Raw genomic sequence first — 13,674 nt, forward strand, 5'->3', positions numbered from 1 at the left:
CCACACGCTCACATCTATTGTATGTATAGATAGATGTATTCAAACTTATTGTTCAAATGACAAAAACAAACAGGATTTTTCTTTATTTCATTCATTCATCCTATAAATGTGTAGCAATGGCTCTTGGTAACCTGCTTTTGTTCTGGTAAACTCTGGGAATTTTGTTCTCCTGTAGTTGCACGAACCTTGCTGTCGTTACGAGATGTGTACGTGCATTATGACATTGCATGTGTGTATGCGTGCAGGATTTTGAAGGGTTCAAAACGAACAAATCCAACAATCGTGTGAGTGTTCTGCTGGATCTTATCATGGAGGAAGGAGCGGAGAGTTTCCGCACTTTCTGCAAAATACTATTACATGACGAAAGGATGAAGGTCCCGATGATAAAAAGTATCAACAAGCTGGAAAGAGGTAAGAATACTACTCATCACATGGCCTTTTATAAACAGAGTGTTATTCATTCAAGTTTCTGTGGAACTACCATCCTCCACTGACATGTGGTGCATGAAACGCATCCAGGTGGTTTATTTGTCGGATTAAGAGGATTAATTTGTCATAAACTTTGATGCAATGGATCTGTTTTTTTTAGGATAGGCAGTCCATAATATAGTAAGGAGTTAGTCAAGCATATTCTAGAGTTGAGTTATAGCCTGGTGTTGGCTTAGCGGTTAGGGTGCCGACTTGGGATCCTAGGATCCTGGGTTCGAATCCCGGTCGATCGCTGAATTAATGCCCGGGGGGTTGATTCAACCTGTCATCCTTCCGAGGTCGGCAAATTGAGTACCAGTTCACTGGCAATTGCAAGAGGCGACTCACAGGGTTGGTGGCAGGAAGGGCATCCGGCCATAAAACATTGCTTCAAAAAGGGGACCATGGTACCTGAAAAAGGCCAACCCCTGCTCTGCGGGGAAAATGGCCCCTAAAGGTGGTTCTATTCTAGTTGAGTGCTCAAGATTGAGTGCAAAGTGCAAATTCTAGTTGAGTGCAAAGCTGCACTTCCAGAAAACGATGCAACCAGCAGCCACAGGCTGCATACAAAACAACATGGGAAGTTCCAATAAGGAGAGCTTCAGATTACACAGAATCCTTGGCGGGACAGATATTCCTTTATTTCCGACACTGACACTTTCTCATTCTTCACAATTTTAACAATGAATCTGTTTCATCTCTCCCACTGTTTTACAATTTATCACGTGTTTGTTTTCCAGATGAGATGAAGAATATATTGAGAGTTTGGGGTAAGTCCTTCAGATTTCACTTCAATGAAATTTGCTTTTATTAATAATTATGATAAACTTGATCCAATAATGAATGTTATGTTGATGATGGCGATGATAAAGACGAGTTGATGTAGATGCTGGTGATGATGATGTTGGGGGGTCTGAGGGGGTTATTGTGTTGAGGGCCCATGTTAATTAGGTGAATAAATGTGGAAAATAGTTCGCCAACCTGTGATTATTTGAGCACATTGACCGCAACCTGCAAACCTTGCATCAATAAATAAATTGTAAAAAAAAAATTATTCCTTCGCCAACAAAGTCGCCGGAGGCATTAAGTTTTCAGGTTGTCCGTCCGTCCATCCGTCCATACGGGCTAAACCTCGTTTTTCTCAGAAACCATATGTCTGATTGAGACGAAACTTTGAGGGTAGGAGTGACACCCATGCAGAATGTTTTTATGATATTTTTGATGTCATACGTCACGTGGTATGGCAGCCATCTGGGATTAAAATCAAATAATTAAAAAATTATTTCTCGGAAACAGCTTAATGGAAAAATTTGAAACTTGGCACATTGTCAAGTACTCCCAATGGGGAACAAAAACATGACAATGATGACACCATAGGTGAAGTGGTATACCAGCCAAAAATGTTTTAATCGAATTCCTTATTCTAAAAATCTGAAATTGCATGCACATGATCTGTTTCAATTAACTTTCAATCCAATATTCACCCATTCATGAGTGCATAAACACTACGTCGTATTTATACATCACTGTACATGGTCTCCAATCTCTTTAGTCGAGGTGGAGTAATTTTGCATGACCAAGTGATCGGTAAAATATATCCTAATTATTACACTTGTCAGCATGGCATTGGCTCATTGAAACACGGAACACTTCCCAGAAAAGTTGTTGGGCTCTATTCCGGGGTTCCTTCCTGTCCTGTTGTACTTCTTGAGTTTGGTGTATGTCCATCTTTCCAAACATCTGGGGTATCCATAGTTGAGTACATGTGAATGTTGTACAGTGTGGATTGATTTAAAATGTATGCGATAACACACTGTATGAAATAGCGGGTTTTTTTTTTTGTTTTTTTTTACTTATTTGTCTTATATTGCTTATATTGCTGACGAGGAGGGGAGTGTCTTTGAATCTGAAGGGAAAGGCGTTTGCTGCATGTATGAGAAGTGTTATGATTTATGGGAGCGAGACATGGGTAATGAACATAGAGCAGCAACAAAGGCTGGAAAGGGTGGAAATGGGAATGGTTCGGTGGATGTGTGGAGTATCGTTGAGAAAGAGGAAGACAAATGATGAATTGCGAAAGATGATGGGAATAGAGCCTGTGATGGATGCTGTGAAGAGGAACAGGTTGAGATGGTTTGGTCATGTGTTGAGGAAGGATGAAAGTGACTGGTTGAGAAGAGTGATGGAAATGAATGTAGAAGGAAGTGGAGGACAGGGACCGAGAAAGATTTGGCTAAAGGTGGTGGAAGAAAAAATGCGGGTAAGGGGGTTAACAAGGGGAGATGCAGAATATAGGGCAAAATGGAGGAGATTGTCATGGGGCCCGCAAGTTGAGACCCCCGCTCTAGCAGGGAAAATGGCCTTAAAATGCCTGTTGTGTTGTTGTCACATTGTTTACATTATCTTCCTGAACAGGGAAAGCTCAAGAGGAGTTGAAGAAGGAGTTGAATAACTTAATGATAATCAAAGACTACAACATCTCATTAGGAGAGTGCACAAGGCTTGAAGATCGGTTTGTGGAACCCATAATTGTGAAGAGCAAACCAGAAATTGAAGTTGAATGTCAAGAGCACGAGATGGTAAAACCTAGGAGAAAGAACAATCTCAAGAAGATTCAAGAAGACCGAGTGTCCATGGAGGACTTGTTTAAGCAAAAGGGGTGTTTTATGCAGCACGTGACCAAGGTGCTGATGTTTGGTAGTCCTGGGATAGGAAAAAGCGTGCTTTGCAAAAAGCTAGTTGTTGATTGGGCCGAAGATGATGAAAAGATCAAAAACAAGTTTGATTTTGTGCTTCTTTTGAAATGTAGGAACCTGAACCACATTTCAACAGAAACCACTCTAAAGGAGATACTCCTGAATGAGTATCCCTCCCTGAAGGAGGTTGTTGATTATTTGATGGAAAATGCTTTCCGGGTCCTCCTGGTTCTTGATGCTCTGGATGAGATGAAACACCCTCTTGATTTTACCAAGGTTTGCAAATCCCCACAAGAAGCGAGCAATGTCGGATCGATCGTCGCAGGACTTTTACAGGGAACTCTCCTGAGTCACGGAACTGTCCTGGTGACCACAAGGCTCATGGGTCTACAATGGCTACACCATGTATATTATGATCCCAAATCTACTTGTATGGCTGAGATTGTGGGATTCTCTCATGAGAAAACCGAGACATTTTTTCAGAGGTTCTACAAAAATGAGGACAAAGCAAAGCAGGTTCTACAACATGTATCAGAAAATGAGGTGTTATTATCTCTTTGCTTTAATCCCGTCTTCTGCTGGATCACTGCAACCTGTCTCGGCAGGTACTTTGATTCCCATGAGGGGAGCACACGTGACCCTGTACCCAAAACAATGACTGAACTTTTCTCTCTTTACCTCCACTTGCATTTGGAGCACCATGGAGGGAAATCCATCACCAGCTCCCCAGATTCACTTCATAGTCTCTGCCGTTTGGCATTTCATGGAGTGAAGGAAAGAAAAATCTTGTTCAGTGATGAAGATTTGATGAGTGACAGCATCAGAAAACCAGCACTGCTGCACTTCCTGGAAAGGATACTATCAAGAGCCACGTTCAGAAGATGGCTGATTGGAGAAGGGATCGCAAAACCACCTCTAGCATTTCTCTCTGAGATTTTCCTGAAGACGGAAGTTGAAAGTGTTTGCCATTATGAATTCTTCCACCTGACAGTGCAGGAGTTTTTCGCAGCACTCTACTTCCTCTTGCCTCAATGTGAAGAGTCTGTGGATAAAGTGTTTGTGAAGTCCGAGAACAGAGATGATGATCGGTTTCAGATTGTTCAGCAGTTCCTTTCTGGTTTGTTTGCTGATAAACCCAGAGACACCATCGGGAGACATTTTGAATTGTCAACAAAACCAAAACATAAAATCCATTCCTGGCTCAAAGAACACAAACAGAAAGACTTGAATTGTTTCCACTGTATGTATGAGCTCCAGGATGTGGAATTTACCAAAACCATGATGGAGGATGTGAAGTTTGAAGAACTCACACAGAACATGACCTCTCCTTTGGACTGCACCGTGGTGGTTTACGCTCTTCAAACAGCAAACAAGCCCGTGGATTTTTGGAGGGTCGATGTCGGTCGCACTGATCGCACACAAAGGATGAAGATTCTGGCTCCAGCCTTCCCTCTGTGTGAAAAGCTCGAGTGAGTCATTTTTCTCTTGTTTCGACCAAACAGTCCGAAACAAGAGTTTTCTCCTCTTATCTCCATATGAGTTTCACTCTTTAAAACCCACACTTCCTGATTCTTTTCGTCGTCGGTAACCTCACGTGTTCTCACTAGAAGCCTAAGGCCCCAAGGTAGCAGCGGACGGGATTCCCCCAGAAATCTAGCAGAGATAAAATGCTAAATAGTTATCTGTATCGTGCGAGTTGAGAGCAAGTTGTGATTAATTGGTGTTCAGTGTCGGGTTCAAGGTTACAGCACAGGTAGAATGGGTCCCGAGTTGGGTCGAGTTTGTGTTGATAGGTTTTAAGTGCTTGGATGGTAACCAAAACAAAGTGTAGGTGATGTTACCCTGGAGGAGCAATGTGAGGGTTGGTTGAGATGGACGGATCACGTGGTGTGGTTCGTTAAGTATTATGCTTTTAATAACAATAATATTGTGGAATATCATTTCACACCATCTATAACCCTATTTGTGAACGTCTGTTTGTTCGGTTGTGCCTCATGGACAGCCTAAGGAAGTGACAAGACACTTCAAGGACAAGACAAGTAAGCAAGGGACAGCCGAAGAAGAGGAGGTCCATGGGGGATAACTTTTCACGACAAAAAACATGGGCGCATCAGATTTAGACAAGGGGCGTGGCATCAGGGCGTGCCAAAGGGGCGTGGCAGCAGGGCGTAGCAAAGGGGCGTGGCAACAGGGCGTGCCAAAGGGGTGTTGCAATCAGGGCGTGCGAAAGGGGTGTTGCACAGGGCGTGCCAAAGGGGCGTGGCAGCGGCGCGTGCCAAAGGGGCGTAGCAGCAGGGCTCCTCTGACTATAAAAAGCCCACAACACACACGTGACTGACTATTTATTTTCCGGGCAATGCCGGGTAACTCTGCAAGTTATCAATAACAGGAAATGTAAAGCAAGCTCCCTCATGTACTTGTACTATTTTAAATTTTGTAGATCTTCACTTCCCGACTCTATATTAATATACCTGCAGGGCCCCGACCTCCCTTAACACGTCCTCCATTCTTTTCTGTTCTCTGCAATTCAGGATCATTGAACTCCAAATAATTTTTCAATTTGATCTTTCAATCTCATTTTTGGTTTCCTTCGGATTTTTAAAGCCCCCTACGTTGTTGAGATGTAATTTTATTTCTTCATTATTTGTCTGTACTTTCTGTGTATACAGTCGGTCTACTTCCATTTAAAATTTTCTTCATTGTGAACAATATGTTGTCGACTTAAGTTGTAGACTTTTCCATTGTCCTTCTCTTATCTTTTTATTTTTTTATTTTTTTATTTTTTTATTTAAGAGATCATCTTTCCATGACTATTTGTGTGGTGATCAATTTTGTTCTGATTACAAAAAACTAGAGCAGCACTCGGAGCGCATACCTCCATCAGGCAGAATAGTTTGTTTTGTATCCCACTGATAGGTCGGATCTGGATTCAGACCTGTACCAAAATCTAATCTGCTTGTTCTTGTCACTAAACCAACCCTTCCACCTAATTTAGTTATAACTCGTCCACAACTTTTTGAGATATCCTGCTAGATGTTGGTTTTAGCCCTATCTCTCAATGGTGAAGAATCACTTTAAAAAAATTAAATAATTCTCGTATCCATATTCAGATATTCACCAAAATGGAATTGATTTGGTCTTGTCACACACCCAACCTGTCCACCAGGTTTCATCCAAATCCGTGCACAACTTTTTGAGATTTCCTGCTATATATCGTTTTTGGCCCGTTCTTCCAATGGTGAAGAATCACTTTAAAAATTCGAGTAGCCGGATCCGAATCTTCACCAAAATCTAAGCATTTGGTCCTTGTCACATACGCTACATCTCCACCAAATTTCATCCGAATCCGTCCACAACCTTTTGAGACATTTTGTTCACAAACAGACAGACAGACAGGAGTGAAAAGATAACCTCCATCCACCTTTGGTGGCGGAGGTAATGAAACCAACGACGGTAGATTCAGGGAACTCACACGTAGGTTTTTGATGCAAAAAAAGGTAGTAAGCTCTGTGCATGGGAACATGTGGCGAAACTGAAAATGCCAACTTGCGACGCTGGTTATCCCCACACGGAAGGCAGGAATCCTTTTTAGGGCATCCCATCTAGATTCGCAGAGATGACAATCGGCACGACTCTCCTCCAGCAGGTCAGTTCGTCCGTCAGTCCGTCATTCCATCCGTTATTCCATCAGTCCGTAAACACTTGAAACTTCTTCTCTGAAACCGCTGATGTGATTGCGACCAAATTTGGCACAAATGATATTTGGTGTGTTGTGACTAAAGTTTGTTCACGGCATTAAAAAAAATCGGGGTTTAGGTGGGTCAAAGTGGATCTAGGTTTGACCCCCCCCAAAATAGGTATTTACTTTCTTCACAGAAACTACACACAGAAGTTCTATGAAACTTGACCACAACCTTAATCACCCATGATGTACCAATGTTTGTTCAAGGTATTAGAAAAATTGGGGTCTTAGGAGGTATATGGGGTTGGGGGAGTAGGGATATGCCCCCAAAATAGGTACTTTTTAGTTGCAAAATCGAAGATTTTTCAAGTATATTGGTCGGTTGCGTTTGTACTTCTGTCTGTCTGTTTGCTTGTTTGTCACCGGTCTACAGGTCACAATTCTAAACCCATCGTCACGAAACTTCACCAAGTTGTATAGGTTGTCCCAATTGAGAAGCCTTTTGTTTTTGGGGTCAAAAGGTCAACATAGGCCAAAGGTCACCAACTTTGCCAGATTTCTAAAATCCTCAATTTTCATCCGATTGATTTGAAATTTGAAGAGGACTTGCATATCTGGTCACTGAATTCAACCACCAAGTATCATTGAGGTCAACATCGGCCAAAAGGTCAACATAGGCCAAGTTTCTAAAATCCTCAATTTTCATCCAATTGACTTGAAATTTGAAGATGACTTGCATATCTGGTTACTGAATTCAACCACCAAGTATATGAGGTCAACATAGGCCAAAAGGTCAACATAGGCCAAAAGGTCAACATATAGGCCAAATTTCTAAAATCCTCAATTTTCATCTGATTGACTTGAAATTTGAAGAGGACTTGCATATCTGGTCACTCAATTGAACCACCAAGTATATTTGAGGTCAACATAGGCCAAATGGTCAACATAGGCCGAATTTCTAAAAGCCTCTTTTCATCCGATTGACTTGAAATTTGAAGAGGACTTGCATATCTGGTCACTGAATTCAACCACCAAGTATATTGGAGGTCAACATAGGCCAAAAGGTCAACATAGGCCAAATATCTAAAATCCTCAATTTTCATCCGATTGACTTGAAATTTGAAGAGGACTTGCATATCTGGTCACTGAATTTAACCACCAAGTATTTTAAAGGTCAACATTGGCGAAAAGGTCAACATAGGCCAAAAGGTCAACATAGGCCAAAAGGTCAACATAGGCCAAAAGGTCAACATAGGCCAAAAGGTCAACATAGGCCGAATTTCTAAAATCACCTATTTTCATCCGATTGACTTGGAAATTGGAAACTATTTTTGAAGTCAAAAGGTCAAAGGTCAACTCAAGGGCAACCTTCCAAAATCATCATTTTTCATCCGAAAAATCGTCACTTTTCTTCCTATTGACCCGAGCTTCGATCAAGATTGTCAATTTTCATCTTAATGAAATGGACAATTTGCTGTATCAATGGAATTTTTTTTCTTGGGGGTGGGGGGCGGATTTTGCAAGTATCATGCTCCGCATGACGTCTTCTTGTTTGTTTGTTTAAAGTCTTGTGATTATGTTAGTATGATTCTACATGCTGCCCTGTCTTCTAGCAACCATTGAAATTGGTTTAAAATACCCTTAGTCAGTTCAGTATACTGTTTATTCTACCAGGTGAGCGCCAGGTGTATTGCCCCTATGTTTTAACATTCCCGTGGCGTATATGAAGTTTATTGTGTGTGTGTGTGTGTGTGTGTGTGTGTGTGTGTGTGTGTGTGTGTGTGTGTGTGTGTGTGTGTGTGTGTGTGTGTGTGTGTGTGTGTGTGTGTGTGTGTGTGTGTGTGTGTGTGTGTGTGTGTGTTTGAAACAATGTGAATGAAACAGAAGTACAGGACACGTTATGATCGAATACGAGCTCGAACTTAATACCTCAGGCTGGATGGTAATTCCTTTCTGTTTCAAACACAATCCTTGTGGTCGTCTACTAGGATAGCCCAGAGGGATTTGCATTGCACTCTCCTCCAAACGTGTAGCCTGGGTTCTAATCTATATCAGGAACACTGCTGCACACGCAGCAAATGATACCTGCAGCTATGTGCCGTATATGAAAGAAGAAGAATTTTTTGGGGCACATTTTAATTGTCCGAATCTACAGTCACAGCTCACTCTCTGCCTTCTCTCTACAGGTTTAACGGGCAGTCTATTGGTGATGATGGTTTGGAGATTCTGGTGAAGTCCCTGGTGAACAAACCAAATCGACTGAAAGAACTCAGGTGAGTACCTGTGTATGGATCAATGGGATGTTTGAACATAAACGTTTTCCCTTTTTAATTAATGATGTGATTTTAATAATTACTTTGTGTTGAGGTTCTCTGAAGGTAAATGTATCAATGGGATATTATATATATATACAGTCACATGAAAAAGTAAGTACACCCCATGTAAAGTTTTGACTTTTTCAACATATTTAAACATACAGCTATTTGATCTTCATTTCCACAATATTGATAGCTAAAGGTGATATAATATAACAAACTAGCAGAAGTACCCGGCACTGCTGGGCGGGAGGGGAGGGGAACGGGGGGGGGTAAGAGGGGGGGAGGGGAGAAGGGTGGGGGAGGGGAGGAGGGGAGGGGAACGGGGGGGGGTAAGAGGGGGGAGGGGAGAAGGGTGGGGGAGGGGAGGGGGAGAGGGGGTAGGGTGGAGGGGGTAGGGAGGAGGGAGGGGGGAGGGGGAAAAGGGAGGGGGAAAAGGGAGGGGGAAAATGGAGGGGGAGGGGGAAAATGGAGGGGGAGGGGAGAAGGGGAGGGGTAGGGTGGAGGGGGAAGGGAAGGGGGGATGGAGGGAGGAGGGGGAAGGGGGAGGGAAGGGGATGGCCAGTCAACAATGACGTTGCAGTTCTCATGGTCGGAGAGCAGCACAACAATCGGACATAGTCCTGCATATTCACAACAGCACGAAGCAGATTTTGGAGACTCACCGATCCTGTGACGTCCTCCAGTACCGGCGTTGCCGGGCGGGGGAAGGGAGACCCGTACATTCCCAACCCGTACATTCGCCCTCTCGACTCAAGCTCACTCGGACAAAAGCCTCGCACAAATTACACCGTGAAGGCCCAATGGTCATGTCTATGCCACAAATCACGGGCGCACTGAATTGAAAATATATAGAATGCTCATACTCCGTGAAAAGTGAAGCCGCCGTGTCGCCATCTTGGTCAGCACGACTCGACCAACTCGCTTCGCGGATCTCGTTTTGTGCGGCAATAAACTGCTCCAATCGGTTACGGAAGGGTTGTGGAAAGACGTTTCACAGCTGTTTCAAAGACATTTAATTCATATCGCACAAAATCGATACAAAACACGATCGCATAAAAGGTGAAAAAACGTGTGACGTGTGACGGGATGGAACATCACGTGATCGCTCTGAGCGAATCAGTGAGCTGCTCTGGAACCGGCTGAGATTAGCAGGTACTTCGCTGAAATGCGCTGAGGTAAATATGAATAAAAAATATGGATCGTCAAATATTTTGAGTTCGGCCATGTTCGTCCCAGGCTCAATGGCCATGTCTATGTCAAATATCAAGCACGTAAGCCTCTCCGTTTAGGTGTCTATCGGTAACATTACACACACACACACACACACACACACACACACACACACACACACACACACACACACACACACACACACAAACTGTGTTTTATATATATAGATATCATGAAACATTTACATTTTGTAGTCCATTGTATAATTTAAATAAACATAAATGCAAATTTCACATGTGGAAAAAGTAAGTACACCCTTGGCTCTAATAGGTGGTATTGCCCCCTTTGGCAGAAACAACCTCAAGTTGGCGTTTTTATAACGTTTCGTTATAACGTAAGTAGGCGTTTCTTATAACTGTCTTCCAGTCTCTGACATCGACTGGAATTTTTTTTTGCCCACTCCTCCATGCAGAATTATTTCAGCTGTGCGATGTTTGAGGGGTTTCTTGCATGCACAGCTCGTTTCAAATCCCCCCACAACATCTCGATGGGATTTAGATCCGGGCTTTGACTTGGTCATTCCAGAACCCTCCATTTCTTTCTTTTCAGCTATTCCTTGGTGGATTTACTGGTATGTTTAGGGTCATTGTCATGTTGCAAGGTCCACCTTCGGTTGAGCTTCAACTTTTCTGACAGATGGCCTCACATTATCCTCAAGCACCCTCTGGTACAATGAAGAATTCATAGTGGATTCTATGATGGTGACCTGCCCAGGCCCTGATGCAGCAAAGCTGCCCCAAACCATAATATTTCCACCACCATGCTTTACAGTTGGTATCAGGTTCTTGTGGTCAAGTGCTGTCTTTGGTTTTCGCCAAACATGTCTTCTGGTACTGTGGCCAAATATCTCTACCTTTGACTCATCTGTCCAGAGCACATTGTTCCAGAAGTGCTGGTCTTTACATAGGTTTTACATAGGTGAACAAGTTGGCAGTTGTTTGGAATCTTCTCCACTTGTAGATGATCTTCGAGACAGTCGAACGATTGATTTCAAATTGTTTGGAGAACTTTTTATATCCCTTCCCAGACTCGTAGGCATCTATAACCTTCTTTCTGAAGGCCTCAGAGAGCTCTTTTGATCTAGCCATGGTGAAGCCGCACACTTCAACAACAAAGAGCAAACCAAACTAAATGTCTGAGGTTTAAAATAGAAGGGTTCCTCCAAGATCCTCTCTAACGATGTTCTAATCATTTGCACCTGAGCTGGTGCACCTGATTCTAATTTTAGGTATTTGAAGTAGTGATAAATGTAGGGGTGTACTTACTTTTTCCACATGCGAAATTTGCATTTATGTTTATTTAAATTATACAATGAACTTCAAAATGTAAATGTTTCATTAAAGTTGTTGTATTATATCACCTGTGTCTGTCAATATTGTTGAAATGAAGATCAAATAGCTGTATGTTGAAATATGTTGAAAAAGTCAAAACTTTACATGGGGTGTATTTACTTTTACACGTGACTGTATATATATATATATATATATATATATATATATATATATATATATATATATATATATATATATATATATATCTGAAACGCAAAAGAAACTTACCACCTTTGAAACCTTTAAATATCAACAATAACACTGCGTGTAGTAAATGTGTGAACTTATTTGTGGACAATAGTGTCCTCACTGTCAGACAAAACGGTCATGGATGGTCACTTGAACCTTCAATGGTCACTTCATAGCACAGCTGTTGAACAGCCGTTTTGACTGTCAGTGATTAGCCAAGGGGTACTTGATAATTTTAATGAGCTGCACGTGATGTCTTGATATTGGCTTTTAAAAGGCCAGTGCAAAATGGGTATTTTGACCGAAACATTTGACCATTTTGACCAACTTCAAAAGGACCGAAAACGCAAAAGAAACGTACCACCTTTGAAACCTTTAAATGTAAACAATAACACTGCGTGTAGTAAATGTGTGAACCTATTTGTGGACATTAGTGTCCTCACTGTCAGACAAAACAGTCACTTATGGTCACTTGAACCTTCAATGGTCACTTCATAGCACAGCTGTTGAACAGCCGTTTTGACTGTCAGTGATTAGCCAAGGGGTACGGGATGATTTTAAAGAGCTGCACGTGATGTCTTGATATTGGCTTTAAAAAGGCCAGTGCAAAATGGGCATTTCAATCAACATGCCACGATTGTCAAGGGATCAACAGCAGCGTGCCCTGGGCATGCTGCAAGGCGGACTGAGCTACCGTGAGGTGGCACGTCGCCTTGGCTGTTCACACCAGACGATATCGGCCCTGGTGGACAGAGACACCCTCCACAACTCTGCAGATGACAGACCTCGATCAGGGAGGCCAAGAGTCACCACTGCAAGGCAGGACAGGCAGATGGTCCGAAGTCACCGGCGGGATCGATTCCGTCCAGCATCCCACACTGCGGCAGAAACTCCGGGGCGTGCAAACCCACAGATCTCCAATGATACTGCACGAAGACGACTGCATGACTATGGCCTGACTGCCAGAAGACCATACAGAGGCCCTGTGATGACGGCTGCCCATCGCCGCAACCGACAGAGATGGTGCCAGCAGCATCAGCGGTGGACCTTGGCGCAGTGGAACGAGGTCGCTTTCAGCGATGAGTCAAGGTTCTGTGTGGACAGTCCTGATGGGCGTGAGCGTGTCTGGAGAAGAACTGGCGAGCGATATGCCGATTGTTGCGTGCGTCAAGCCAACAGGTGGGGTGGCCCAAGTGTGATGGTGTGGGCCGCCATATCAGGCCGGTACAGGACGCCACTGGTGGTTGTGGATGGGAATCTTAACGCCCAGCGGTATGTGGATAACATCCTGCGACCTCATCTGCTGCCATTCCTGCTAGACCACCCAGAACTGAGAACCTTTCAGCATGACAACGCTCGGCCCCATGCTGCCTGCTTTACCACTGCATTTCTCCAAGGCGAGAACATCAACACCATGCAGTCAGCATCAACACCATGCTGACCTGAATCCCATAGAGCACCTGTGGGATGAGCTTGGGAGACGCGTAGTTGGCAGGGCCAGGACACGGGCAGAGCTGCTTCAGACATTGAGGACTGAGTGGGACAGAATCCAGCAGCAATCCATCCAAAGACTGGTAGGCAGTATACGCCGATGATGCACTGCCTGTATCCAAAACAATGGTGGCCACACACGCTATTGAAAGGGGACTGACATTGCACCCTGTGCTGTTCTGTACTGTAGAACAAACTGATGAGATGGTGTATCTTGGTCAAAAACTTGACATGTCATCAATAAAATGCCAATGTTTCAATTAGCAATT

The 13,674-nt window shown here is 43.2% G+C and overlaps 2 protein-coding genes across 7 annotated transcripts in view; both read left to right on the top strand.

Annotated features, from left to right (window-relative positions):
* The window catches only part of LOC137415872 (E3 ubiquitin/ISG15 ligase TRIM25), a 732,877-nt gene that overhangs the window by 514,662 nt on the left and 204,541 nt on the right, over positions 1 to 13,674 (top strand). The window lies entirely within an intron of this gene.
* LOC137415854 (NACHT, LRR and PYD domains-containing protein 12) overlaps positions 1 to 13,674 on the top strand; it is an 80,377-nt gene that overhangs the window by 17,822 nt on the left and 48,881 nt on the right. For all 3 annotated transcript variants that reach the window (XR_013621861.1, XR_010982145.2, XM_068101383.2), the window contains exons 4-7: positions 246 to 411; positions 1,209 to 1,238; positions 2,884 to 4,633; positions 9,033 to 9,119. Coding sequence is in view for 1 of the 3 variants with exons in the window: in XM_068101383.2 (XP_067957484.2) it covers positions 246 to 411; positions 1,209 to 1,238; positions 2,884 to 4,633; positions 9,033 to 9,119 (2,033 nt within the window). In the remaining 2 variants the exon portion in view is untranslated. The remainder of the gene's footprint in view (positions 1 to 245; positions 412 to 1,208; positions 1,239 to 2,883; positions 4,634 to 9,032; positions 9,120 to 13,674) is intronic.

Source organism: Myxine glutinosa, chromosome 1 (genome assembly GCF_964187855.1).
Source record: "Myxine glutinosa chromosome 1, kmMyxGlut1.1, whole genome shotgun sequence".
NCBI classification, from domain to species: domain Eukaryota; kingdom Metazoa; phylum Chordata; class Myxini; order Myxiniformes; family Myxinidae; genus Myxine; species Myxine glutinosa.